Here is a 27,329-nt window from a genome sequence, read left to right as displayed (position 1 = left end):
CAATGTTTACACTCTTGTTTTCGGAAGTCAGTCGCTAGTTCCGCCTTCTCGATGACATCACGTGCGTCGTTAAAGACAGCATGCAATGAATGGTCTGACATGTTTCTTGTCCACGACACGACAAGATTTTAGGAGTCAAAATCATGTAATCTGACACAGTGACTATCGTGACCGACAAAAATATCGTGTAGTCTGAACTCGGCATTATATCTCATGTTCCCTCACTTGACTTTCTTTTCCCTGAGAGAAAGAAAGGCTGAGCTGCTTTCAACTAATCATGTTGTCAAGCATCAGCCGTGTCCATGCTCACAAATGGCATTTCCAGGAGTGCTGTCTTAACCTACAGAGGACAAAGAAGAGGAGAAATAGTAAAAGTGAGAGCACCTTACCAGCACATAATAATAAAGAACACTTGCAGTGCAGAGAAATAATAGTCTTTGATCCATGCAAAGGCCTTAAAGCTTTTACAGTCTGTGCTTTACACTCGGAAACTACTGGCTTGTGTTACATTTCCAAAAGCAAATGCTTTGGTTAGCCTTGAATGAACAAAGGAAAGATTCCACTGATGCTAACAAAGTTAGTGAGGTTCATGATTAAAATAAGAAAGAAAGAAAATAAAGGCCAATAGGAAAGCCAATTCAAAAAAATATACTTTGAAAACAAGCCTTTCTTGTAAATATGTCTTGTTTTAAGAATGTTTAGATATTTTTACTGGAATATAAGACTAATTAAGTCTTTAAAAATATTGATTAAAAATGATTTATTGCATATAGTTGATTTAAATATAATGTAATATAATATAATGTAATATAATTGAAACATATGCTGATAATTAAATTCTGGTCAATATGATAATCCAATAATTATTTTCATGTTATGGTCAATAATTGCTAACATGAAAATTCAGTACTATTTAAATCTAAATAAATGAAAAATAATGTGTTTTTTTTATCATTCTAAATTAATTCTAAATAAAATATTAAAAATTAATTCATGGCTAATGGAAAGTAACCAATAACTGATAAATGGCTTACATTAAAATTCTATTCTATTTGAATCTAAATAAACGATAGTGTTTTGTTTTTATAATTACAAAGTAAAATAAAATATTAAGAACTAAAATCAATTGTTTTAAATGCTACAAGTGAATTTAGGTATAACAAAATAATGTAGAGCATAAAAAACTATATTAAGTTAGTGTTATTAAATTATAAGTGTTTTTAAAAATCAAGTATAATTGAACATTAAATGACAACAAATGTAATCTAAAAGTAAAAATACAGGAAATGAGCATTCACAATTAAATATCCACTAATGGACCATATATCTAACATGACTGTTACTTCAACTCTAATATCAAGTAATCAACAATAAGGTACCAACATATTGTGCATCCCTAACAGTGATGTTTATAACTGAATTGATTTTTCTAAATGTATTCACTTTTTCACGGCACAGTTGTGTATAAAAGGCAAACCTTTTACCTGTGCAGTGCATCTGTGAGTGCAACATACAGCAGGTCTTTGGTATCGGAGAGCATTATCTGCCTTCTGGAAGGCCCATCATGCCTCTGGGTTTGGTCACAGCAACACCCTGATAGAGGTCGCTGATGTGGTTTTCTGTCACTCACAGGAAACTGCCGTTCTGAGTTAAGGCCTCCTGATGAGCACTGTGGTACACTTCCCTCAGCTGCCTCACGTTACGACCCACCGACGACTCACAACCGTAGTATTTCTGATAAGAGATCAAATATATATGATAAGCATAAAATATTAACAGTGCATTTTATATATTTTGCTGAGGCAGATATTATATTTGGGCTCTGAAAGGTTTCTCCTCAAGAAGCGAGACATGGGACATTACCATTGTGCCCTCGAGCAAGACACTGAACCTCAGGCTGCTCCAGAGGGACCGTCTCTGTAATAAATTCAGGGTGCTGTTCTATGGTAACATTACAGGGAAATACTCTGGATGTGCAGCAATAAAAAAAATCTATTCCATTCTTTTGTGAATATTGTTTGATGGTCAGTCTGAGGTATGACCCAGACAGCTCAAAAGCTCATGACAGGTGCAGAACAACATCAAACAGTGTGAGTCCATGAACCCTCTGTGAAACTGACCTCGGCGCAGTGGAACACCTTCAGCATGTCTGAATGAAAGCTGTCCAGACTCTCATAGTGGCCTGAGAGGAGCTGCCTCAGCAGCGTACTGAGATCGACAGGAGCCGAGCCTGATCTGGAAGAGAAAACACAGACAAATTCATTGTCTTTCCCCCAACAAATATAAAAAAGTTTTGTGATTTTAATCCATGTCTAGTAGCTTTGAGGCATCTATATTCTAGTGTACTGACTAAAATGTTGGTGACTTATCTTGTACAATACTACGGTGCCCGCGAGCTGACATGGTCGGTTCACTTAGTTTTGTCATGGCCACGAGATAATAACTCGTGGGAACATGATAATATGTCGTGGCCACGACTTTTTATGTTGAGGGAACGTCATAACTCTTGGGAACGTGATATTATGTCATGGCCACAAGATATAAATTTGAGGGAACGTCATATTAACTCGTGGGAATGTGATATTATGTCGTGGCCACGAGATCATTTTGTCGAGGTAACGGCATCCTTATGGATCCTTACATCCATTTCTCGTGGCCACGACTTCTTATGTTGAGGGAACGACATATTTTTCTCGTGGCCACGGAGTTTAATGGGTAAACAAACCTGCGTGACCATAGCAACCCGGGATTATCAGAGATGGATTCATTAAAGGGTTAGTTCACCCAAAAATGAAAATTCTGTCATTAATTACTCACCCTCGTGTTGTTCCAAACCCTTAAGACCTTCGTTCATTTTCGGAACACAATTTAAGATATTTTTGATGAAATCTGAGGGTTCTCTGACCCTCCCATAGACAACAAGGTAACTACCACGTTCAAGGTCCAGAAAAGTACCAAGATGATCGACAAAGTAGTCTGTGTGACATCAGTGGTTCAACTGTAAAGTTACGAAGCTACGAGAATACTTTTTTGTGCAAAGAAAACAAAAATATAGTCATCACGCCGGATCTGGGTCAGCGCCGCCACACGCTCGCGTCATGACACTGTCGTGAACGCGCATCCACAAGTGACGCAGTAGAGACGAAAATTCATGGCCACGAGAAATGGATGTCGTTCCCTCAACATAGCATCTCGAGGCCACAACATAAGGATGTCGTTACCTCGACAAAATGATCTTGTGGCCACGACATGACATCACGTTCCCACGAGTTAATATGACGTTCCCTCAAATTAGTATCTCGTGGCCACAACATATTATCACGTTCCCACAAGTTATGATGTCGTATTCACTAAGTGAACCGACCATGTCACCTTATGTTATTTTTGCATTACTTTTTGTCACCTGGGCTGTGTTTGCTTATGTATTTTTAATAACAAAAGCCTAAAAGTTATATTTTTGGTAACTGTAAAGGCTGTTTTACACCAAAAGTTAAATTAATAAGCTTCAGGCTGAAGGAAGTTTTTCTGCAGCTCACTCTCAGTTTTTCTCAACACGGGGGACAGGAGATGGGTCAGTAAATAAATAAGAAAAAGTAACTTGCGTTACTTATTTAGAAAAGTCACTCAGATTTTTCGTTGTAAATTTAAAAGTAATGCGTTAATTTACTAGTTACTTGAAAATAATTCATCTGATTAGTTACGTAACTCACTTTACTTGTCTGAAGAATGGAGTAATGGCCACTGAAAATTCAGCTTTGCCATCATAAGAATAAATTACATTTCGTTAAATCTATCAAATAAATGCAGCCTTGGTCAGCATAAGAGACTTCTTTCAAAAACATTAAAAATAATATTGACCCCAAACTTTTAAACAATTAGTATCATCTGCCTCTGACAAGTAATACCAAGGAGCAAATCATGGTTCATCTGTGTGTTTGGTGGCACCAACTGGCAAATGACTGAAATTTAATTTTTTTTGTGAACTATTCCTTTAAGACAGGGGCGTGTCCAGGTAATTGGCCTCCTAAATTTAACTAGCCATGGCAGGTGCCACTCTACAATTCTAAGTCATGATTGACCCCAATCAGAGGCAGGCATTGAATAAAAACAGATAACTTCCTGCTATGTAACAAGTTGACTTTAAAGTTCCAAACAACAAGTATTGTCCAAAATATTTTATGATCCATTGAAGTATATCTGTATTTTCTATTATCATTAATTTTAACAATAATACATTTTCAGTAAAATACACGTATTTACTAAACAAAAAAAAAACACATTAAAAAGTATGTTAGACAGGAAATGTGTTAATGAAGGAAAGTTTTCATTCTTTAAATACATTGATTACATTTGTGCTATTAACATTAATTAATCAATTTAAATAATAGAAAATACAGACAACAGATATCCCTAATTATAATCATCACTTTAAGAACATTCTGCAATCTACTGTAGCTGTCAGTGGCAAGAGGTTTTAACTCCCAGGTTCTCTGAATCTCTAATCATCTGGAGACTGTGAAAAGAACAGCAGGAGAGCCACTGAGCAAACAACACTGGTGAGTGGAAAAGCACACACGCACGTGCGCGCACACATCTGCACAAACCTCTTTCTGGAGCACAGGTTCAGCAGAGGAGCGGCGAGGGTTTGTCCAGATGACCCTAAAAAACACAAATGACAGAAAGAGTGATCAGCTGTGCAGGTCTTCACACTGAGCCTTTTGTGACACGTCTCTATTAATAAAATCAACAGACGTACCCTTGTGACTGACAATGACGTCATAGATCCCCTGGAGTGTTTGCGTGAGGTTTTTGCTCTCTACACTTCTCCCCTCCTCGTCTCCCTCTCTGTTTTCAGACTGTGGGCTCGAGTGAGCCAGGCACTGGTCTGCAATGTGCAGAACACATCCTCTTACACACACCGAATATTGTCTTATTACAAGTACATGATACACGCCACATTTGAAAAACGTGCAGCCGTCAATTCACAGACTATTCAATGCACATTCAGTAAAGAACTGTAATCTGAAGTCCGTCATAGTCTGTCATCTTTATTTTAAGTGCAATAATCAGAATGCACTTAAATACACTTTTTCCATGAACTCAACGGGACATGGTAGCTTGCGCTAGCCGTTAACCACATGTCCTCTTCTGCCCTTTTGACTAATGCTGAGTGGAAATAGAACTGAGGTGGTTTTGGGAGCTGCTCCAGAGCTACAGCCCGCTGAGCGTGAAGGATGGAGAGGAGAGGAGGAGGAATAGCTGATGCTATGTTCTTCATCAAAAAACCGCCTCAGGTCACAAAAAGTGCTATAAACAGACTGTCCCACTTAATGTAAATGTACCTTGGTAGCACTAGTATAGTACATACAGGTAGGTTAAAGTGAGCCTTGCTGACAAACAAACACACTTCAGCCAAAAACATAGAATGTATAATATTAAATCATGCTACATTCATAATAATAAAAAATAAAAAAAATCAGTAATTAAAAATTAAGCTAAAATGGGTTGTTTTGTACTGTTGCAACTTGAATACGTAACGGCCATCCATCCACTTTCCAAAGATGTTGGCAAGCATCTAGGACCACAGGCAGGGAAACACCTTAGACATATGGACATGATGCCAAGTTTTATCTATTTGGTATTCAGAAACCTGGCCCATATTAAGGAAAAAATATGGATGGATACTTATTTTTCTCTTCTAAATACTTTAAGAAGTTCTCTGAAGTCTGATCTTAACCGTTTTTGTGGGACATTTCAGCAAAATTTGCTTGATGTAATGCATGTTTCACACAGAACCTGTTACTGAAAGATGAAGGGAACCCTCGTGAAAAAGAAGTACACTTCTTTACTTGAAGATTACTTATTACAGAAATAATATACTTTAAAGGAATATACTTTATAATAAGTGCAAACTGAATGCAATGTTCTAAGACTTAATTGCATGTTAATTTCAATTGAATGAAAATGTATGGTAACACTATTTTAAGGTGTCCTTGTTACAAATGTTACATGTACTTGCTATTATAATGACAATAAATTATGCATAATTACATGCAAGTAACCCTAACTAAACCCTAACCATATAAGAAAGTACATGTAGTTAAATATTACTCAGTACTTAAATGTATAATTACACTGTAACAAGAACACCTTAAAATAAAGTGTAACCAAATGTATTATAGTTTTAATGTATTTCATGTGTTAAATTTAACTTCAGAGTGCTTTTTGGCCCACTTTTATAAGACTTAAGTACGTTTATATGTAATTTCACAATTCTACTGTCTTTGAAATATGGTTAAAGTGTACTGCTGAATGAATATGCATATGATAAACTAAAATAACTTTAATGTAATTTCTATTCTTTTATGTCATGTAATCAAATATATTTGTAATCACACATTTGTAATGATGAAGTTGCAATTCAGTACATTTTAAGAATATACAATTGTAATATCATATACACTACAGTTAAAATTATAATCAAGTACTTCAAATGTGCCTCATGTCAGTCAACACATCAAAATAAGTGTACTTCTTTAAAGCACAACAAAAGATTACTAAAACAGTGAGTTAAAGCGGTTCCCAATTCCAGTCCTCGCACAAGGGAAGCAGGGGAAATCAGTTGAAGTTTACTTCACTTCGGAGCATTCATTCACGGATTTGCGCTGCGCAGCGTCTTCACACACAGACAAAACTTACTAGAGAAGTGAAGTGTGACATAATATACCTCTGTAAATAAATACTATTTAAATTCACGTCTCGCACACTTTAATTCCCTTTGTATGGAACATATATGCTTGCTTCGAACTGGAATCATGGCGGAATATCCGGTGATGTCCACTTCCCAGGGCACTCACGGTCAAATAGAACAAACGTCGCACGTGATAAGAGATACATATGAAATGTGCAGAGCAGGAGGGCGCGAGGATTGGAATTGGGAACCGCTGATGTAGCCTATTGTAACGTTGTTTCTGGTATTCTGGTCTGTGAGCGTAAATGCGTTCAGGGGGCGTGGCTTTGGACGGCGATTGCAGGGAGGGTGGGACGTTTGCTTTCAGAGCTATCAGGCTAAAGTTAGCATTTTCCAAGATCTCCTACTGCACCTTTAATGTACTTCAAAGTAAAATTTTAAAGTGCACACTCAATACAATTAAGCACACTCCTTTTTCACAAGGGAACTATGTTGGACAACAAACCCGCAGTTTGTGAGTAAAAATGGCAGCAAAGCACTGTATGTCATTGCAGATGTGAAGAGTCGTAAAGGCACAGCAGCCTGCACAATTAATAAGAGTTAAAGTAACCTGAAAATGGTCATAAATATTGACAAAAATATTTTTTCAGGTCATCTATCCCTTAAGAGCTAAGAACAATGCAACAACACACAAACACACATTTTACAGCTATACACACTGCTGGACCTGACTTAGTGCTGGTGTCTTCGAGATCGCCTTTCTGATCCCCCTTCTGGCTGTTCCCTCTATCTTCTTTGTTTTCTTCCTCTAGCTCTGTCACCTCCTCCCTCAGGAGCAATGCCTGTCTGTCCCTCATTTTCTCATAGTTTCTCACCAGAAAAATGCCATGTTCCAAGACGAAGCTCCTATCAGGGGAATAAGAGCAAATCAAAGTACAAACTTAAGAAATATAAGACAATGAAAAGTATAAGTAAAAGAAGAGCATAAAATGATCAGAAAACATAAAGAGCGTAAGCACTGGGTAGAAATGCTATTGCCGGTGTTTATGTGTGTTCTTGCCTCTCCTCACAAGATAAGGGCATCATCAGGAGAGGGGAGGGGATATTTTCAGCATCATTGCCGTTCTCCTGGAAATAAAGTCATTCGCAAAGTGACCAAATTGCCCATGCGCTTTAAATGATGCAGTCACTTTCAGGCATGTTGTAATGGAATTAGAAGTGAAGTTGCATCTAGATATGCCTCTTACCTGCTGTTTGGGAGGGTCAGGTTGATTGGGAAGATTATTTTCAATGTCTGTTTCACTAATTTCTTTTCCAATCTCTTCTGTATTAGGTCTAGGGCTGACATTACTAAGTTAGGAAAAAAAAGGTTATGGGACAGGATAAAATCAGTGGTTCGGACTGAACAATTGAAACCAAGTGGGCCTGAGAGAATTCATCTCCACTTTAAATTCAGCAATAGATGGTGAATGTGCTTGTGTATGTGTGTGTTTATTTACCTATTAAGGCTGTCAGAAACGCAGTCATGAGTCACACTGAGCTTCTGATGTTTACAGGAACCGTCTTCGGTCTGAGTGCGAGACATTACATCAACAGATCCATCTCAAAGAGACAGAGCAAGAGACAAAGAAGAATATGTTTACACAATATTAACTGCTTCTACACACTTACTTCAGAGAACAAAGCCATTTTAAATGTAATATTACACAGTAGTCAGTGCCAGTAATCAAATTTGATTGGCCAAATGGCAGCTCAAGAGTTTTACAGTTTGTATTGATTAATTGTGTTTGTAGTGTTCCAGACGTATGGAAGCCCATTTGTGTCACATAAGAAAAAACATGCTTTGGAAAATCATGATGACATAAAAAAATCATTATGAGAAAAAAAGTCAACTTTATGAGCTATTACGCCAACATTATGAGATAAAATGCTAATAACTTTTGTCATAATAATGACTATTAATCTCATAATTTCAACTTTGTATCTCATAATTATGGTTTAGTATGTCATGATTTTGCCTTTTTAATGACAATCACAATTTACCATAGCATGTTTTTTTTCTTATGTGGCACAAATGGACATCCATACAGACTAAATGTGTGACTGAAATTGATAGTTTATTCCACAGAGTTGATTAGGCCTTACATACACAAACAAACACATGCAAATACACACAAACCAGCTTACACAAATTAGCAGGTAAGTCTACTCACTGGATGGGGCCATCTTTAGTGGGGTCTTTCGTGACTTTTTAGGATGCTGTATTGGAACAGATTGTCACAATTATTATATGACAGTGACAGAATGGAAATATTTGAAGGGATAATTCACTAAAAATGTACATTTTCATAATTTACTAATCCTACTGTCATTCAAAACCTTTAACAACCAATGACCCTTGACCCAATGATCATTGGTTCTCACATGTCTTGTTACCAATTGTGACAGATCATTTTTGAATGTGCAGGATAGTGAATGAAATTCAAGACCTACATTGAAGGATTTTCAGCAAATAATTTAGACTTAGACAAAGTTATCGCACATCATAACTTAGGTAGATTTTGTCTAATTAAGGTGTATTTAAGGAAAAGGGAAGTTTAACACAATTCCACCTTTTCTATAGAAGAATAAAGACATGAAGGTTTGGAATGACATGAGGGCCAACAAATAATGACAGACCATTCATGCTTTATGTTTTTTAAAGTAATCTAAAAATACCTTTTCCTTTGCACAGAGTCGATATATGTCATAGGGCAACTGAAAGTCAATCCGTTTCAGCCTCAGATACTTTCCTGTCACACACACGAGTTATGAATGTATTGAAATTCAGTCACTACAGTCTTTATCGCTCCCTCTATTTTAAACTGTTCTGAGAGGTGTAAAAATTAAGTTCACAATAAATTATGACATACAAATCTGAACACTTGAACTTAGCAAATAGAAAGATTGCAAATTCAAAAGTTGGGGGTTTGTAAGATTTTTTTTAATGTTTTTGAAAGAAGTCTCTAATGCTCACCAAGGCTGTATTAATTTGATCAAAAATACAGTAAAAATAATAAGACCTTGAAATATTATTACAACATAAAAAAGGCAGCGGCTATTTGCACTAAGTGTAAATAGCATATTGATAAAAATGCTGCTATTTTCACTTAGTTGTGTTATATGTTAGCATATTTTCTTAGCGATAGATGCTATTTACACTAAGTGAAAATAGCAGCATTTTTATCAATATGCTATATACACTAAGTGCAAATAGCTATAGATTCTATTTACACTATGTTAAAATATCAGGATTTTCTGCTATTTATACTACTTATTGCAAATAGTGGCAATAATCTACACCTCAGTATTGTACATTATAAAAATGTACACAATAATAACGCATTGAGTGTAAATTATCATTTTAATTCTAATTATTAAATGGATGCCACTTATTGGGACTATAAAGTCTTCCCTACACATAACCTAACCCTACCCCATACTTTATTTTCAACTTTTTGATTATTTCCTTCATTATTTTTGAAAATGCCTTTCCGATGTGATATGACATTTGAAGAGGGAGAAAAAAAAAGTTCGGCAAAAGGCGGATTCGAACCCGGGTCGATCACATCAAAAAGCACACACTTTATACTATCTACGCCACTGGACTTGATATTTGTCAAATGTCTTGTGTAGTGTTGACTACTCCAATCACACATTGGTGGGCAGAGTTAGTGTAAATAGCCTCTGCCAACAAGGCGGGCTATTTGCACTTAGTGTAAATAGACACTCCGTATAAAATAACTGTTTTATATTTTTAATATATTTTATAATGTAATTCCTTTCTGTGATGGCAAAGTCGAATTTTCAGCAGCCATCACTCTAGTGTCACACGATCCTTCAGAAATCATTCTATTATAGTGATTTGATACTAAAGTACCAGTGTTGAAAACTGACAAATTTGAAAATTTCCATTTGTTTTTTAATCATAATTTGTTTTAAAATTGTTTCGATTAATCGTACTATGATGAAAGCTTAGCTCATTAATAATTAGGTAACCTGAATGTAAAGTTATCTAGAAATGTCAGCTCAATTTACTTATTATTTTGACTTATTATTCATTAGCAAAGTCATTGCCATGCCATGACATCATAACGAGTTTGCCAGTGGCCCCTCCCACTTCAAATGCCACTTGTATGACAGCCATGAGTCACACTAGATTCCTTTTAATCAATATAAATCAAGTTTGGACTTAATTCCAGCTCATTATTGACTGACAAAAATGATTTGTTCCCCTTTCCGTTCAACTTTTATAGTGACCTCCAAATAACCCCAATAAACACACACACATACACAAACTCACCTACGTGTATAGGTGCAGGAAGTAGACCGTGCTCATGTTCTTCAGAATCATAGTCAAGGCAGTCTGTGTGTACTGGAGAGGACAGACTCGTGGGGCTGTGCAGAGTAAACAAACAGACAGAGGATTTGTCAAGCTCTTTGTCGAGAGCTCTCTAAATAAAGGCTGCATTTAAACAAATATTCTTAATACTTGTTTATAAATATATAAGAGCTCACTCACTTCTCGCTTTTATACACATCAGAGTAAAGCCCCGCCCACTCATATTTCTTTTCAGACCTCTTCTCTGATTGGCTGTTTACAGACACTGATGGATCCTGGGAAGGTGAGGATGTGTTGATGTGCGACTGTGAGGGCTCTTGGCTCAGACCTGTGTCTTCTACTTCATCTACCTGCACTTCACTGCTCCTCGTTGCATCTCTTTCTTTCCTTCTTTTCTTTTTCTCATGTTGAGCCATGGACTCAATCGCATTGAGTACTGTGTAGTCATCTCTTTCCCCTTTTTTACGTTTCGCAGGAGACTCTGTGGCTTCATGATGTAAAGGTGTAGCAGGTAAAGGTGGAGAAAAGCATGGTGCAGGGTTTTTTCTTGGTCGACCTCGTCCTCTTCTCTTCACCTCACTTCCTGTGACCTCTTGACCTCTGGGAGTCTTTTTCTTGAGAGGCTTTTTGACATGTTTCAGTTTACGTTTGTTCGGCGTCGTATTTTTAGAATTATTTAAATGAGAAAGGCTGATTTTGGAGGTGGTACACGAGGAAAAAGGCCTGATATCATTGCTCTGAAAGTGTGTTTTGCTGATGTTGGGTCTTTTCTCTCTTTCTCCTCTCTCTTGACGTTCATTAAGAGAGGGACTGGCAGAGAAGTGCTCAGAGAAGAGTGAACCGCCAGGCTGGAAGCTCTCTGAAACAGAAAGGTAAAGATGTGAGCAATCACCTGGGGGAAAAGGATGAGCTGCACCCACTGATGGTGACTTTAATTTGCACACAATGTCTGTGTTGTTTTAGAACCAGTTTCACCAAAGGAATTATGCAAATCAGGTAATACCCAAATGACCAAAAAAGCTGTTCTGAACTTAACTTCCATTATGCAATTCCCTAGGATTTCGGCTTGGTTTTGAGTGCCAAGTTCTGAGTGCAGCACACTACAATCTGGCAAATTTTACAGGGACTGTACAGCATCACTGATTCGGCTCTTCAAAGCCGGCAGAATTTTGCACGTAACATCTATAATGAGAGCCATTTACATAGAAAGGAAAAAAAAGTAATATGTGCCTGGTCAAACTGAATTATAGATGGTAAGTGACTAAAGGCCCATGCACACTATAAAGATAACTATGATGATAACTGTATTTGCATCTACTCCAACCAATGTTAACACTGTTTATTCTTTATTCCTTAAGCATCATTCACTTTAAATGCTTGCGCTCTTTATAGTTGGGTGCATTCTGAGTGGCTGTCAACGTTTTTATCGTTCATCATCTTTCAAAGTGATTCTAACAATATCATTCTTCTGTCTCATTAACATTATAACTATGGTATGGACTTTCCTATTCTCATAGAATTAGACTGATTGTTAAAACAATCGGGGGATGTGAGAGAAATACTAATATTTGAAACTTTTTAAACTGTCAACTCTCTGGCCAACTGTCATACATGCATTTATGAGTTCACAGTATATGTCAACACATTGTAAAGTAAATCGTCACTTCTCACACGAGTTTCACATGACAGTTGGCTGGAAGCAATGCTTTATAATTTAAAAAAAATAAAATATTAGTATGCCTCACACACACACACACCTATCGTTTCGATTCAGAAGATATTGATTCAACAACTGGGGTCGTACAGATTACTGTTGTGTTTGTTTTGCATGGTTTTTAACATTTCAGGGTTCCATCCACTTGGACTCACAGATATCATATATACAATTAATATAATTTTAAAGTAATCAGACATTAAATATAAAACAGAAAAATAACTGGTCCCACTTTATATTAGGTGGCCTTAACTACTATGTACTTACATCAAAAAATATGTACAATGCGCTTATTGTGTTCATACTATATCGCAAAACACTTGCTGCTATTGAGGTGGGATACAGGTAAGATTAGAGACAGGTTTGGGGCTATGGGTAGGTTTAATGGTGGGTTAAGGTGTAAGGGATGGGTCAACAGTGTAACTATAAATGTAATTACAGAAATTAATTACAGATGTAATTACATACAGGTATTTCTTGAAATATAAGCACAATGTAAAACATGTATGTACACAATAAGTGCATTGTATCAAATGATTAATTTAAATGTAAATTATGTAAAAAATAAAGTGGGACCAAATAACTATTTAAATAAAATGAAAATCTTTCTTTTTTAATTGTGTTACTGCCCTGGGTTATGGTGCATATAGGGCACAGCCACAGTTTGGGAGCCACTAATTTAGTGCATTCACCCCCCAGTGTTCAATCAAGTTCTGATTTCGTCCGGTCTGCCCACATCCCCACTGCAAAATGATATTTCCATTGCGATACCAAGCAAGAAAGTTTGAACAACCTTGGACACCGTCTTAACACAGCCTACACAGGAACTGTAATTACAATTATACCACAATGATTGCAATTACTGTTGGTACAAATGACAATTACAGTGATGGAATGAAAGGAAGGAAAGTTTCTTTCCTGTTTTTGAAGAAGAGCAAAACTAAGTCATCATCATGAAGCGTCGTTCTAACTAAACCAATACTAAAACATGGAGAACCTGTGAGACAGCACTATTGCTCATGAAACAGTTGATGTTTTTGAGAAATAACTACTGTAATCCTGACCGTGGGAATTATACTGCCAGTATTCACTCCTTTACGGCAAATTCCACTCTCCTCCACCAGTACTGCTAGTTTAGATACAACACTAAATCAATTTCACAGAGCTCAACTGGAGTGCATTCCACAGCGAGACATACCCTGAGTCCCCAGCACAGAGATCGTGAGATGAAGACAGGGTGTGTGCTTGAACAGACTTTACTAGAGTGATAAAATCTCACATTTGACAGTATATAAGGACAGGCAGTGAGGATAAAAGGCTGTATAATACAATTAACATCACATTCCTGTTATTCCTCTAAAAACTCTCTGAGAGACAGAAAGGAAGGAAGAAAGAAAGTCAAAAAAGATAAGGGAGAAAAAAAAAGAAATAAAATGGCCTATGTAGTTGTATCCACAAGCATCTACAAAGGAGCTATTTCTGGTCTCTGGATGACAGCCAAACCTAGACTACAAAAAACGTCCGTCATCTCTAAATGGAAGTGTGAGGACACATTAACGTCTGATATATCAGATATACTCAGTTTTAATAACATTTTTAGGCAGAGTAAATACACAAGAGTGGCATTTTTAGAGCACATCTGGCTCTGATTACAAAACGTGTTATTGCCATATATTTGCTTTCGCTTACAAAAACATTCCTTCCTTTCCCCTATTCTTTCTGTCAATCATTTTTCACATTTCACTTGTAGATTTCCATGCTCAGATTTCGTCCTTTCCACTAGCATCACCACATTTCCTTACCGCTGCTGAATGCCTGCTTTTTCTCATTCACCCTTTCCAAATCAAACAGACCGTTTTGGCCACAGGCTGACAGAAGGTCTATGGCAGAGTCTAAAATGGAAATTCTTTGGCAGGAACATGACAGAATAAGCATATAATTCATAATGGTTAAATGTATAGCAGAAATCTGGGTGGTTCCCATTTACAGAAATACTCAAATGTCAACTACTAAGATTAAAGCATGTGTTTACTTATAAATAAGCACTTTCATACCTCACTGAAATGTAAAAGCTGAATCCATGCCAACTGAAAATAGAGTCAGCATGACAGAAAAATAACTAGTGTGAACTACTGCTCAGTTATACAGACATGGAAATCCCTGTAGTACTTGTTTAGGCATTTATATCCACAAAGTTGACTTTGTTGATTTTGTGTGCTAGACTAGTGAGTGAAATTGAACAAAAGCAAAGTGGTTCTAATGAGGCATTTCATTCCCTAAACCTAAAATCTAAGATTATGTTTATGGAAATGTTAACACTATTCTTTTACTTCCTTGCAAGAACTGGTATTTCCTTAAGGAAATCAGCAAAAACAAATCTTTTATTTGTTGAGAATTAACAGGCAGGAGTGGCATGGACTTCTGAAACGAGAAGGAAAACCCCTCTCTGGGTTTGGGTTTTTAGTACTATGGAAATTCATGATCCCAATTCATATTTCCTTTAGGAACTATCATCAAGCAACCAGTGACATAATACTTGTTACTCACAAACCATCATTTCAAGTTAACTTCGATTCGGATGTGACTGAAAGTGGAGATGTCCAAGTAAATGAGCTTTTAACTTTGTAATTAGCTCATCGATTTGCATTAGTTTGACTCATTGATTAATAATTAGCCAATCATAGTCATGATAATGATAATGGTACGCAGGAATCATCCAATTGACAAGGTTATCAGTCAATCACAGTGACATGAAGGCATCGCTTCCTCATGGGACATTTTGCCTGTATTTTGCACAGTCACAACACCTCAATGATGTGAACAAGGACTGTTGCACTCTGAAGGCTGTTGGAAAATGTTGCTTTAGATAAATTAATGCTACTTTCTCTAACAATGTTTTTGTGTCGGCCTCTTCCTCTGAGAAAGAGCCCCTGATGGGCAGGTATACTTAATAAACAGTAAAAGCTGCATGCACAAAGACAAGCAGACACCACACACTACGCAACACCAAATGTCCCTGTCTTCCTGCTGTGAGAAGTTCTTGCATGCTGGTGTTTATTTCTTACCATATGTTTTCAGCAATGCTAATTAGCCAAATATGCATTTCTTTTGATTCTAAAGGTGTGTGTTTCCAGAGAAAAAGACTTAAGCATTGATTCACACTTGGTTTCATGTCAAAGAGCCAAAATACAAATATCTGTGGTATAAACAAATATCAAATTCTATTCAACTTGGCAATAAATCACATTTTCCACTGGTGCTACTGTGAGCCACAGTTACATGATAGTATGCGATAACATACATAGAGACATTAAATACATACACAGGTTTTGCAGTTCCCTCACACATCACTCCATCTAAAACTATCTAAGAGTACATAAGACAAAACAAGAACATAATGATAGCAACATTGATGCCAGAATACCACATAATGCCTACAGCTAATGCGTAACAATATTTACACACAAGAGAGACCATATACCTCTCAGTGGACTTCTAAACACATTCCCTGCCAAGGAAAATCTGTGTAGCCAATTACATCCAGAGCAAAATCAAGCTCCATTTTGGTACCCAACTAGTAAAACAGTGGGAGATAAATAAGACCATAGACTCTCAATCGTGTAATAAAACAGTCTTGTTTCACTGTTCAAAGTCTGTAATTATTTGTACAAGCATTCCAAGCATTTTCTCACCTAGTTAATAGGAACAAAAGGATACTGAATGTTAAATTAACCTTTCAATGCCAAACATTGAAAATTACTTTTAGATTGTACCCTTTACATATAATATCTTCTGTAGAATGTCACCTGAGCAGTGGCAGTTGTTTGTTACATGCAAACAAAATATAATCTCATGCCATCTCACCTGATGTTCTTATGCCTCCAGCTGAGCAATCGTTCATCAATGAGCTTCCAGGTCTCATTAAGTTCCTTGAAGCAGACTGAACTTCACCAATCCTCCTTTGAGCTGTCATTCCACTGTACGCGCTACTAGCAAGATTGGGGTTCCTCAGGAAAGAATGATGGTGGATGGCTCTGTCTGCTAGGGGAGGTGATGGTAGGTCTTCATCACCTTCATCATCGTCCTCCTGGTACGCCGACCCAGCTCCTTGGTTTAAAACCCTGTTCCCCGGCTCTACCTGAGTGCTCTCTCTCCACCTCCATGGCTGCTGATGCTCTGCCCACCTAACTTTTGATACCGGTCTCAGATTTGAAGGTCCTATATAAGAAAGTGGTGAAGTTTTGTGTTTGTCTGCTTGTTTTGAGGGTGTTGAGGAACAGCAGGGGGGATTTGAGGGCGTATCCCTTCTGAAATGGTCTTTTCTGAGCTTACTTTGCCCTCGTAAACCCTCTATTCCTTCTCTTTCTCTAAGCCTATCATCCACAAACCTTTTATCTCTAGCCTGCTCTCTGTTGTCTTCTCTTTGCCAGCTATTTCTACTGAACCAGTCACTAGGGGAATGAGATGTTACATTAGCGTACATCTCCTGTGGCTTCCCGCCACAAAGTAGAGAGTCATGTCTCAGAAACTTGTGCTTCTTTTTATGGAACTTTGATGGGCTTAAAATGGGATTTTTGGAGTAGGGGTGCACATAAGAGGGTAAAAAGGGCGACGAAGGGTATATAGTTGCAGATGGAGGGTATCCCCTATAAAGTCCAAAACCAAATGAATTGTTAGAGAGTGGCATTTTGTATGGTGGATGGTAACAACTGCCTCCTGACAGTGGAAAGCCAAGTTTGTGCACTACCGGGCAATGTGTGACAATATGTTCACCTGGTTGAGAGGGACACCCATTGTTCCTCTTAAAATCTGCCATTCCGACATAATGCAGAGAGTCACGAGAAAATTCTGACTGAGGGGAGTAGTAACCACTGAAGTTGATTTGAAACATGGTTGGATGATGAAGGTTTTGTGGTAGACACTGAAGAACGTGAGGATGAGCTTTCCCTTTCCCACTCTTCCTTCCAGATTTTGCTTCATCCCCACACCCTCGTGATGAGATATGATGCACAATACGAATCTCACTAAATCTGACCACTAACTCCTCAATTTCTGCCAGGAAGGCTGGGTCTTGCCTTTTAGCCCTGAGTTGAAGATACTTCTTCTTACATTTGTGTTTATGTCCCCTAATCTTATCATGGCTTAGGCAATTATGACCTTTTCTATGGCACTTGTATTTGAGTCTTTCTTTCTCCATCAATACTGATCGTCCAAGGTGTGTAGTTCTGCGGTCTTGAATCCTTACAGAGCCTAACTGGGATGTGGCTGAAGGGCGTGGTGCAGATTGCGAGGAGGAAGGAGGTTTCGATTTCTCTTCGTGCATTGCTTTAACCTTTTGGGAACTGGTTACCTTTGGAGCAGAATGTTGATCATATTCACGGTTGCCAAGATGAAGCTTTCTTCGGAAAGAACTAAGAGTGGGCGAAGGGGACTCAAGATGTTTAAATGAATAGGGAGAGCTGCACAAAGGAGACTGGCCATCAAATGAATGACTATGTTCACCAGAGGTGGACCAAGAGTTCAACTGATTAGAAGACTCTGTCAAGACTTGCTGAGACTTTTGACCCAGAACTTGTTCAGAGTCTTGATCAGAAGTTTCTCTTTGAGCTTTAGGTTTACGACCTCTCCTTTTTCCTATGTAGATAGTCCCACGTTTGCTGATATTAATTTGTGGACCAAGTTTTCCCCCAAAAGAGGTAACAAGTGAGGATAAAGAGTGTGTTCCATCTGAAACTGAACAATCAGCATCACCTTCATTGTCTTTCTGAGCAAAATCTGATTTGTTACTTTGGCTTTGCCCTGAAAGGAACTGTGTGAGTACCTTATCCTTCTTCTTCACCCTCATCCTATTGATATTTGTGATTACTGTCTTCATTATCAACCTGTTTCGTTTGCGGCTGATCTGAGCATCTCTAGCTTTAGACAAGGAGGGTTTGAGTTTTCCTACAGCTCCCCTCTTCCCTGATGCTGAGTCCAGTGATTTAGATCTCTTTTTCTGGACAGAGGTGGAACATTTGGGTTGACCTATTGTTTTGGGAGCTGGCTTTGGGAGTTTCAGGCCATTCTCTGGATCAGGGACATTTGCATGTTCAAGTATGGGGAATTTAGTAGAGGACTTTTGAGACTTACTTTCCTGAGGAGTCTCTTCCAACCTGGCCATTTTTGGACGACCCCTTTTCTTAGGAGGGGGCTCAAAGGAAAAGGTTTCTGATCTAGGTGATGAATTTTGCAGTTGTTTAGATTTAGAAGGTTGTCCAACTTGTCTTGATTTACCCTGCTGTGTTGACAATGCCTTTGATGACTTAATGGAAGGAATTTTTTTAAGGTTTGATTTTTGTGGAATCTTTTTACAGGCTGTGGAACTAACATTAGCAGTATTCAACAGCTCCATCTTCTTGCCCGGATTTTCCATAGTCATCTGAACAGCTTTTTGTTTCTTCTGTGACATGATGTTTTGTTTGGGATGTGAAGGTGGCTCATCACTTGGAACGGAACTGTTAAACTGAGAATCTGCACACCCAGGGGGTTGAGAGGAGCACTGCACATCTTCATCCTGGTTTGCACTATGCTTAGATCTTTTCTTATTCTTGTCAATGATATGCCCCACCCTGCTGCCATCTTTTGGCTGGACAGCAACAGCTTGAGCAGGTTCCACAGTCATCTTTCTGGTGTCATCTATAACTTCACTTTCAGTATACTTCTTATTCCTTCCTCTGCTGTCCAGTAACTCTGGCGTACAAGTGCTGTTCTCAGGAGTTGCTGATTCGGCAGATTTATCTGAAGCAGTAAGGAGTAATGGTGTCTTGATAGAGGGACTTTGCTTATGCAATAAACCCTTTTCCTTACTCCTACTGTTAGTTATGGCGTTACTCATGTTTTTGGAACATGCAGAATCTCCATCTTCTTTCTCTTTTGCATTTAAAACCTTGTAAGCATTACTTTCTCTGATTCTAGTTTTTTTTGGAGGGCAGGGAGCTTGCTTTACTAAATTCTCACTACATGATATTGGAAGTGATGTGCTTTCACTGTCATTTTCAATATTGGAAGAGTACTGCTGAGATGTCTGAGCATTCATATCATTTGAACCATGTGAACTGAGGGAGGAGGTCATTGATTCTCCAGTTGGGAGATCTTCACCCTTTTCTTTTTGAGCATTTAAAACTTGGGTGCTGTCTTGTGGACTGGAGTTCTGTTGTAATAAGGAAGGTGGAGAAGGGGCAGCTGGAGGTGAATATGTCTGCTTCAGCAAGGTAGAGGACGTTATTCTATCTGAAAGTGGTACTTTGCTATCTGTCTGTGGTTGAACTGCATACGAAGGTCCATCTGATGTTAATAATGACTTTGAGTCAGTCTTCCTCAAATGCTTTGATGGAGCCTGTTGGAAGAGAGGACATGTGCTGACCAGAATTCATCAGGAAATGTTTGAAGATATTCATTCATTCAGGTCACTCAAGGATATCTGGTAAAATTAAAGGGATAGTTCACCCAAAAATGAACATTAGCCCATTATTTACTCACCCTCAAGCCATCCTAGGCGTATATGACTTCCTTCTTTCAGATGAATCGAATAGGAGTTATATTAAAAATTGACTTTGATCTTTAAAGCTGTTTAATGGCAGTCAGCGGGTGTTGTAGTTCATCAGTCCAAAAGAAGTGAAATAAAACACATCCATCCATAATAAAAAGTGCCTCACACCTACTTCTAATTCGTGACCGTTGTTTTGTTTTGATCTCTCCCCTGCACTTTTGCGTTCGTCACTTCTGAGCGGTGCATGCGCAACACCGACGTCCTATGTCATCCGCCCAGAGCTGCTTCCGTGCACAACAGTGAGCGCAAGCTAGATTAAATTGATTATTTCGTTTTAAATATGGTTATTTTTCTTACAAAAACGCATCGATTCGCTACAGGAGGCCTTTGTTCACTCCCCGCAGCCGTGTGAGGCACTTTTTTATTATGGATGCGCTTTATTTCACTTCTTTCCGTCACACGCTTGAGGCATTCAGCCAATCACAACGCACTGGATAGCTGGCCAATCAGAGCACACCTCGTTTTTTTAGAATGATGAGCTTTGTAAAAATCGACGCATTTCAGAAAGGCGGGGCATAGAGGAGAAACAATAATTACATTATATGGAAAATAATGTGTTTTTTAAACCTTAAACCGCATAAACACATTGCATTACACCAAATACACAAAATATTGTTCTTTTTAGCAATGTCATATGACCCCTTTAATATAACTCTGATTGGATTCATCTGAAAGAAGGAAGTCATATATGCCTAGGATGGCTTGAGGGTGAGTAATTCATGGGCTAATTTCATTTTTGGGTGAACTAACCCTTTAAATCAAAGGCAGTCTGGAGTAGCTATAAATTAGAGGAAATCTGACAGGCTTCATTAGATGATGGCTCTGACAGGCTTGGACTTAATTTCACAAACATTTTAAAATAACACGCCACTAAGAGTCATGGTAAATAAGGTTTTTATTTTATTGTTTATTTTATTTATTATTCTTTTTGTGTAACCACTACATGGTACTATGATCCAAGGATTTTAGAAGAATCTCATGGTACATGACATTTGAGCAAAAATAAAACAAATGGGAGGAATATATTTAGCTTTAGTCTTTCCAGTAACTGTTTGCTGGTCATAAGAACCGACAAAAATGAATAACAGAGTGCAGATGAAGGACTTCCAACTACATATTTTTCAGTGTACAAAAAGATAAGTGAGAATGACAGTAACAAAGAGAACATAAGATCTGAGTGAGCAAAAAAAAAAACAGAGAAAGCATGTGATAAAATGAAGAGATGTAAAAATAGATAAAAAAATGTTAAACCACTGGTGGCTAAAAATGGCAAGATGCAGGCAGAAATAGTAACAATCATTTGCCACTATATTTTTTAAACTAGAAATAAAGAAACAAACAATGAAAGCAATGAAGAAAATAACTTATAGTCATACCTTTGTAGAGGCTGTAATGTCTGGTGTAGAGTCAGCTTTTTTGGATGAAGTGGGAAGCCTTGTGGATGCTTTTGGAGAAATGCAATCGTTCCTATCTTTTTTCTGAATCTCACGATGTGACTGCTTGGCTACTCTGATCTCAGAACTGGAGACTTCACCTCCACATGAACTATGACCATCTCCATGTGCAAGCCTCTGAGAGATTCTGATTGTGGGCCTGCATATGAAGTTCTCAAGGCTCTTTGGGGGCTTCTTTGTCCGTTTCGCTCCAACCCCTATTTTCATTCTCAAATTTCCATCTGACTGGTCAGACTTTGTATCTGTTAACTCCCCCGGACTAGGCTGCTGCTGCTGCTTAACTGCACTGGTAATACTCTTTGAGGAAGCTTCTGGTTCAGCCCCTTTGGTTTTTCTCATTCTCGTCCTGTCTTCTGTCCTCTCATTTTGTTCTTCTTTCTCCAGTCTAGGTGTTGTCTTTTGCCTTTTCTTATCCATTTGAACTTTCAGAGTAGCAGACGTGAATGGGAGAAGTACTTTGACGGTCAAAGTTTTGTCAATAATTAATGTTCAGCTTATGAGAAAAGGTAACGTTATGTTTTTCAGTCTTATTTAATACTCTTCTATCATCTCACTTGACTTGAGAAAGTAATAAGGTATTGGTACCATGGAAGGGGCTGTAAAAAGTAAAAAACAGGAAAGAGAAAACATTAGTCACAGTTTACTCACAGTGTATCACATAATATGACACAACATTAAAAAATTTTCATAGGGAAAAAAATCACCACATGGTGAGAAGATCAGATATGCAGACAGTACAACAGAAAATGCCACACATTTCAACATTTACCCAGATCAAAACACATAGCCTATCTTGCTCAAAAAGCCTGCAACTTTACACTCAACTGTCCAGTTACCTGAGCTATTGCTGTGACTGACTAGTTCAAATACTTAGTGCTCAATTTAGAGGCATGGATTATCAAAGCATGTGCAGCTGGCTCTGAACATGCAGATTCAGATGCTAATGGAATCTGTTATTGAGTAGCTGACATGAAATACTTTTAGAAAGTAGACGTCCTGTAGTCTTTAAAACCAAATTCATTTGTCACGATGCAAGATTACCAAACTAAAAAATAATAAAATAAGAACAGAATAGAGGTATTATTTTGAATTAATCTGTTCAGCATTTGTAGACGCTTTCAGCTATGTTTGATTGCATCCAAATACAAAAATGTGTACTGTCCTATAAAATATATATTTGCAAATTTAGCATTAAACTATGATTTAGAAAAAACTGAGACTAAAGGACACTAAATCTATTTAATTATCATTACTGTCAGAGATCTTATGATGTTACCAGCTTTATAGTCTACAGCTTTGGAGGTTCTCAACCGGGGTCAGGGCCCACTATAGGGGCCTTCAGCAAACTTCTAAGGAGGCCGCAGGATGACTTAAAACAATTTAAAATAAGACAAAACAAGAATTAAAATCAGATAAAACAACTAAAATATGATAAAATGTTTTTCTTATTTTAATTTAACCCATTTTATTTTGTTTGAAGAATCAGGGTTGCTAGTCTTGAAAAGCCTGGATACATGACGTTTCTAGACCTGGAAATGTCATATAAATTAATAAAATCTTAAAACTCTAGGGGCATTTTTATGAGGAATATACATTTTTTTAATTATTCCAAGCTCTAAAATATTTTACCAGGTGAAGTTATGATTAGGTTATCCTTTTATCTTTACCCAGTAAAATACGAACTGGAAAAGTCATACAAATTCATTGGTTAAAAAAAGTAGAAACCCTGAAGAATATTGACGGCTACTAAAACTGTTAAATCCTGCCATTTAAATGACAGAAACTAGGAGTCTCTGGCATTCCAATATTGTTGTGGACAATTGGAGGCTTTGGAGTCAAAAAGGTTGAGAACCATTGATGTATGGTCAATCATTAGATTACATGAAAATAATACATGAAAATGTTAACAATCTTAAAGGAAATGGCTGACTGTTCTAGTTGTTAAATCCATGCCGTTAATAAAAATGAGATTTTATGCATCAACTAACCTACTGCTACAACTTTGACAATACTTTTCAACTGGAACCTGAAGAGGAAACCTTTTATTTTTAATGTAGAAGTGAGGAATGTCTTGTTACTACTTTTAACTCAGTCGAAATGCAATAATCTCTCGGCTCCCCGAAGATATGCACATTTTCAGCTTGATTGTGGTTTCTCCATCTGTTGCCCTGTTGGAACAGTTCAGAATATTTCCAAATTTGGTGTTATGGAAGGGCAGCATGGTCTCATGCGTCATCGTAAGATGAAGACTTCATCTTTAAAAAAATCCAGATAGCTTTATCTAACAAAGTTTAGTTCTTTAATATACAGAATCAATTACAATTTAAACTCTAAAGGAAACTTTACAGTAACTGTGAAGAGAATTTGGTTAGCCAGGTAGTGTCTACTTTCAAGATAACTCTTAATCTACAATACAAATCTTTTAACCTAAATGATACGGTACATGAAGAGCATGATACATCTTAATCTCCTATAGACCAGTTCCCTCGGGACATACCCACATAAAAATCCCCAGCAACTGCGAAAAGCTGGCTGAAACTCTGTTTTGAGTTGTCTGAAAGGCAGGTGCTTTCCCACACAGAGTGAGGTCATTCTATGGAAGATTCCTCATGATGACTTCAGTGCATTAACTTGCACAGGGGACCCATAAAATCCAGCGGCTGACCTCCAGGCTGCAGGGAGGAATTCGCTAATAAAGCCCAGCATCGGTAGCCGAGCCATCTGAGGGTTGTTGACTCTGTCAAAGCACTTCCAATATCAAACTTTCTATCCACTTGTACAATCTCGCCTAACCAAGGTAGTTTCCCACCCTGATCTCCCATCTTGAATCATTTTGTGAAGTGCTTTAGCGAGCGTTTCTAGCTAGTAAAAGTAACACCCACTGCAGGCTCTTTCAGTCTTTGCTAATTCTTATAAAGAAGACAAAATCCAGCAGCATTTCACTTGCTGAGCGCAATCTTCTCAGCTCCTCCTTTAGGATTTGGTGCTAAGAAAACAATCCCAATGGAACGCTTGAAAAGAAAAATGGCCCGAGGAGAGGAGAGAGAGCAAAGTACAATGATGTGTGTGTGAAGAGGGAGCTCTGTGGCTATTAGTAGCACAGTTCAGACGTAAAGTGAGAAGGACGTTTGAGGGTCTTTCTCTCCCTGGGACATAAGCCTACTTTTCAACCTTTACCATAATTATTCATTTTCTTGTACTGCTTCAATGTTCCCTCCATCTGCAGGTTTTTATCCCACCATTCTCTGCCTTTTTCCTGTCCTTCCATTTCATTTACTTTTGTTCATAATTTTTCCTTTCGGTATATAATTAGCGCTCTCTTTTAAAATATATCTCTAAAGCATTTTCAAAGCAGACCACACTAAGCGGTTAAATAATTCACTGTTTCCCTGTAAATCAAAACCATATGCTCTTCCTTAAAAATCTGTTTTGGTGTTGCTGATACACGCGAAAATCTACTAAACGAAAATCACTTTTCCCATCATCGAGAAATAATTAGCATTTTCCTTTCCCAAAATTTTCTTCAGTGTCAGTTTTATTGATCTTTACCCAATGTATTCTCAGTCCAACCCTTCAGCGTCAAGTGCAATGAGTCTCCAGAAAGTTATTAGGTTTCACTATGTTTCAGTTTGTGTATGTTATCTCATTACAAACGGTTATCTTATACTGTTCAACCCAATGGGGTCTTCTGACCTCTTATGTATGTCGAGACAACAATACACAGGTTAACACCAGCTTTTGTCAGTTAAGCTCTTCCTCTGTTTCACTTGTCAAGCAGATTCAGTCAAATATTGTTAATCGGTGCAATGTGAAAGTAGCATAGGCTACACTAGTCTGAAGTGCATTAAAGTAGCAAAACAAGATGACATCACTGAGTACTGCCCTTCATTCATCAAAGCTTTTCTCCCTCACAAGATTTAAGGCTTCTCTGGGCAAACTAAGAGAACTGACCATGATTTGCCCCGCAAATCCATCTGACAAATGTGAAAATACAAAAGGGATAAAGCGGTTTCAATTCTACAGGCTCCTCTGTGACCTAGATATAGCCAGGTGCTCCAAAAATAGCAGAAAACGAGAGCATTATATGAAAATATGACAGAGATATGGGCGAATAATTAGAGGAGTCCATGACCATAATGCTTTAGTTGGCTCGAGCAGACAAGCACAGCATGCCAATGCAGACTGAATATGACTTGATTGATGGGACATAACAAGTAGCAGGATGTAATAAGTTACAGTTCCCCTCGCTATAGATAGAATATAATAAGTTACAGTTCCCCTAGCTATAGATAGAATAGAATTTGAAGAAACAGTGTTTCCAGTGAAAAGTCAATCCGATCCGATCTGTTATCTACAGCGCGAAGGCAGAATCGATATAAAGTTGTCGGGGAAAGTGTCAAAAATAGAATAGGGAGACCGCGACCCAGGTTTCCAATCTATTATCGCCTATTTTGAGATGTTTACTTGTATTATTATTTGAATAGCTCACATAGTATAAGCGATACCGCACGCGCTTATGTTTACGATAAAAAGTGTCGTTGCGTATTCATGCGCTAGGGCCCAACAGATGAATGTCCCGTTTCAAATTACATTTTTATTAAGCAACGGGAGTAGCCTACTACACTCCGAAAATGAGCTCTAAAACTCGTCGGAGATCTGAGAAAACAACAACAAGCATTTCCAAACTGCTTCACGAAATGAAAAATGACTTACCCGAGCTGCAAAGAGAGGACGTATCGCAAGAAAAGGAGCAGCTAATTTACAAGTGTTCGCAACGAGCTGAAACGACAAATGGAGGGATGTTGCGTGTCCATTGCGCGAAGCGAAGGACTCATGAAGATGAACATTGTGCAACACCACACGATACTCACGTCCCCCCTTCTTCTTCTCTTCGCCCCCGTTTCTATCTGTCTCTTGCGCAGTTGTTTTACATCAAAAGCATGGTCGTACATTGTGTACCCAATAGCCACAACCCAAGTTCACCGATAAGGGGAGACGGAGGAGAGGAATGACCATGCTGTGTATGTTCGGTTACTGAGCTGATGCCTGCAACTTGAGCTAAATTTACCCACCAATAACGCAAGAAAAGAGAAATGTAAACAGACTCGGGCATTTATCACCCTAGCGGATGCTGTTTTATCGACACCATCAAAGAAAGGATCAAAGCAGTAATAATCATTACAATATAGCATGTGTGTGTTAGAAAATGATATTGAATAATCTAGCCCGAGATGGCCGACTTTGAAATGATGAGCAATTATGTAATTGAATTGTGGGCCAACCTGCGTCGTTCGGTTTAAAGATAATATGTACGTTTATTTAACATGGTGTTAATAGCCTACTTTGTCATTTATCAATAATTGACATTTTATTTAATATTATGCACGCAAATCATCAATATCTGGAAATCTCGTGCCTAGACGTTTGGTTCTTAAATTACTGATGCGATCTATTGACAACACCTATTTTTTTGTTTTTCTTTAGGCTACTTGCATTACGTT

The 27,329-nt window shown here is 37.9% G+C and overlaps 1 protein-coding gene across 7 annotated transcripts; it reads right to left on the bottom strand.

Moving 5' to 3' along the window:
- Nucleotides 1–26,884, bottom strand: LOC107685579 (histone-lysine N-methyltransferase ASH1L-like). Of its 7 annotated transcripts, XM_016482218.1 has the most exons (16): nucleotides 26,542–26,881; nucleotides 21,751–22,424; nucleotides 16,651–20,161; nucleotides 11,253–11,931; nucleotides 11,034–11,128; nucleotides 9,410–9,483; nucleotides 8,905–8,950; nucleotides 8,191–8,293; nucleotides 7,939–8,041; nucleotides 7,752–7,819; nucleotides 7,419–7,597; nucleotides 4,757–4,885; nucleotides 4,605–4,659; nucleotides 2,121–2,235; nucleotides 1,485–1,734; nucleotides 1–340 (listed from the first exon to the last, which is right to left on the bottom strand). In XM_016482218.1, the coding sequence occupies exons 2-15, from the start codon at nucleotides 22,243–22,245 to the stop codon at nucleotides 1,627–1,629; spliced, it is 5,760 nt and encodes a 1,919-aa protein (XP_016337704.1). In that variant the 5' UTR covers nucleotides 22,246–22,424; nucleotides 26,542–26,881; the 3' UTR covers nucleotides 1–340; nucleotides 1,485–1,626. The 7 variants fall into 7 exon arrangements, with proteins under 7 accessions (XP_016337704.1, XP_016337705.1, XP_016337706.1 ...); XM_016482219.1 differs by lacking the exons at nucleotides 1–340; nucleotides 1,485–1,734; nucleotides 2,121–2,235 and having other exon boundaries at nucleotides 7,411–7,597; nucleotides 26,542–26,882; XM_016482220.1 differs by lacking the exons at nucleotides 1–340; nucleotides 1,485–1,734; nucleotides 2,121–2,235; nucleotides 4,605–4,659 and having other exon boundaries at nucleotides 4,774–4,885; nucleotides 7,424–7,597; nucleotides 26,542–26,882.
- Between the last annotated feature and the right edge of the window lie 445 nt (nucleotides 26,885–27,329).

The sequence above is a fragment of the Sinocyclocheilus anshuiensis genome, unplaced genomic scaffold, assembly GCF_001515605.1.
Source record: "Sinocyclocheilus anshuiensis isolate Anshui unplaced genomic scaffold, SAMN03320099.WGS_v1.1 scaffold185, whole genome shotgun sequence".
In the NCBI taxonomy this organism is placed as follows: domain Eukaryota; kingdom Metazoa; phylum Chordata; class Actinopteri; order Cypriniformes; family Cyprinidae; genus Sinocyclocheilus; species Sinocyclocheilus anshuiensis.
The sequence above is the reverse complement of the archived record's forward strand: the minus strand, read 5'-3'. Positions and strand labels throughout refer to the sequence as shown.

Bases quoted from the DNA above. Each gene is read 5' to 3' on its own strand.
- LOC107685579 (XM_016482218.1), bottom strand. From the start codon at position 22,245: ATGGATAAGAAAAGGCAAAAGACAACACCTAGACTGGAGAAAGAAGAA. The intron at 11,129-11,252 runs GTGAGTGAGCTC...TACTCTGCACAG, and splicing joins GATGTGTATAAAAGCGAGAA to CCCCACGAGTCTGTCCTCTC. The intron at 1,735-2,120 runs GTCAGTTTCACA...ATCTCTTATCAG, and splicing joins AGGTGTTCCACTGCGCCGAG to AAATACTACGGTTGTGAGTC.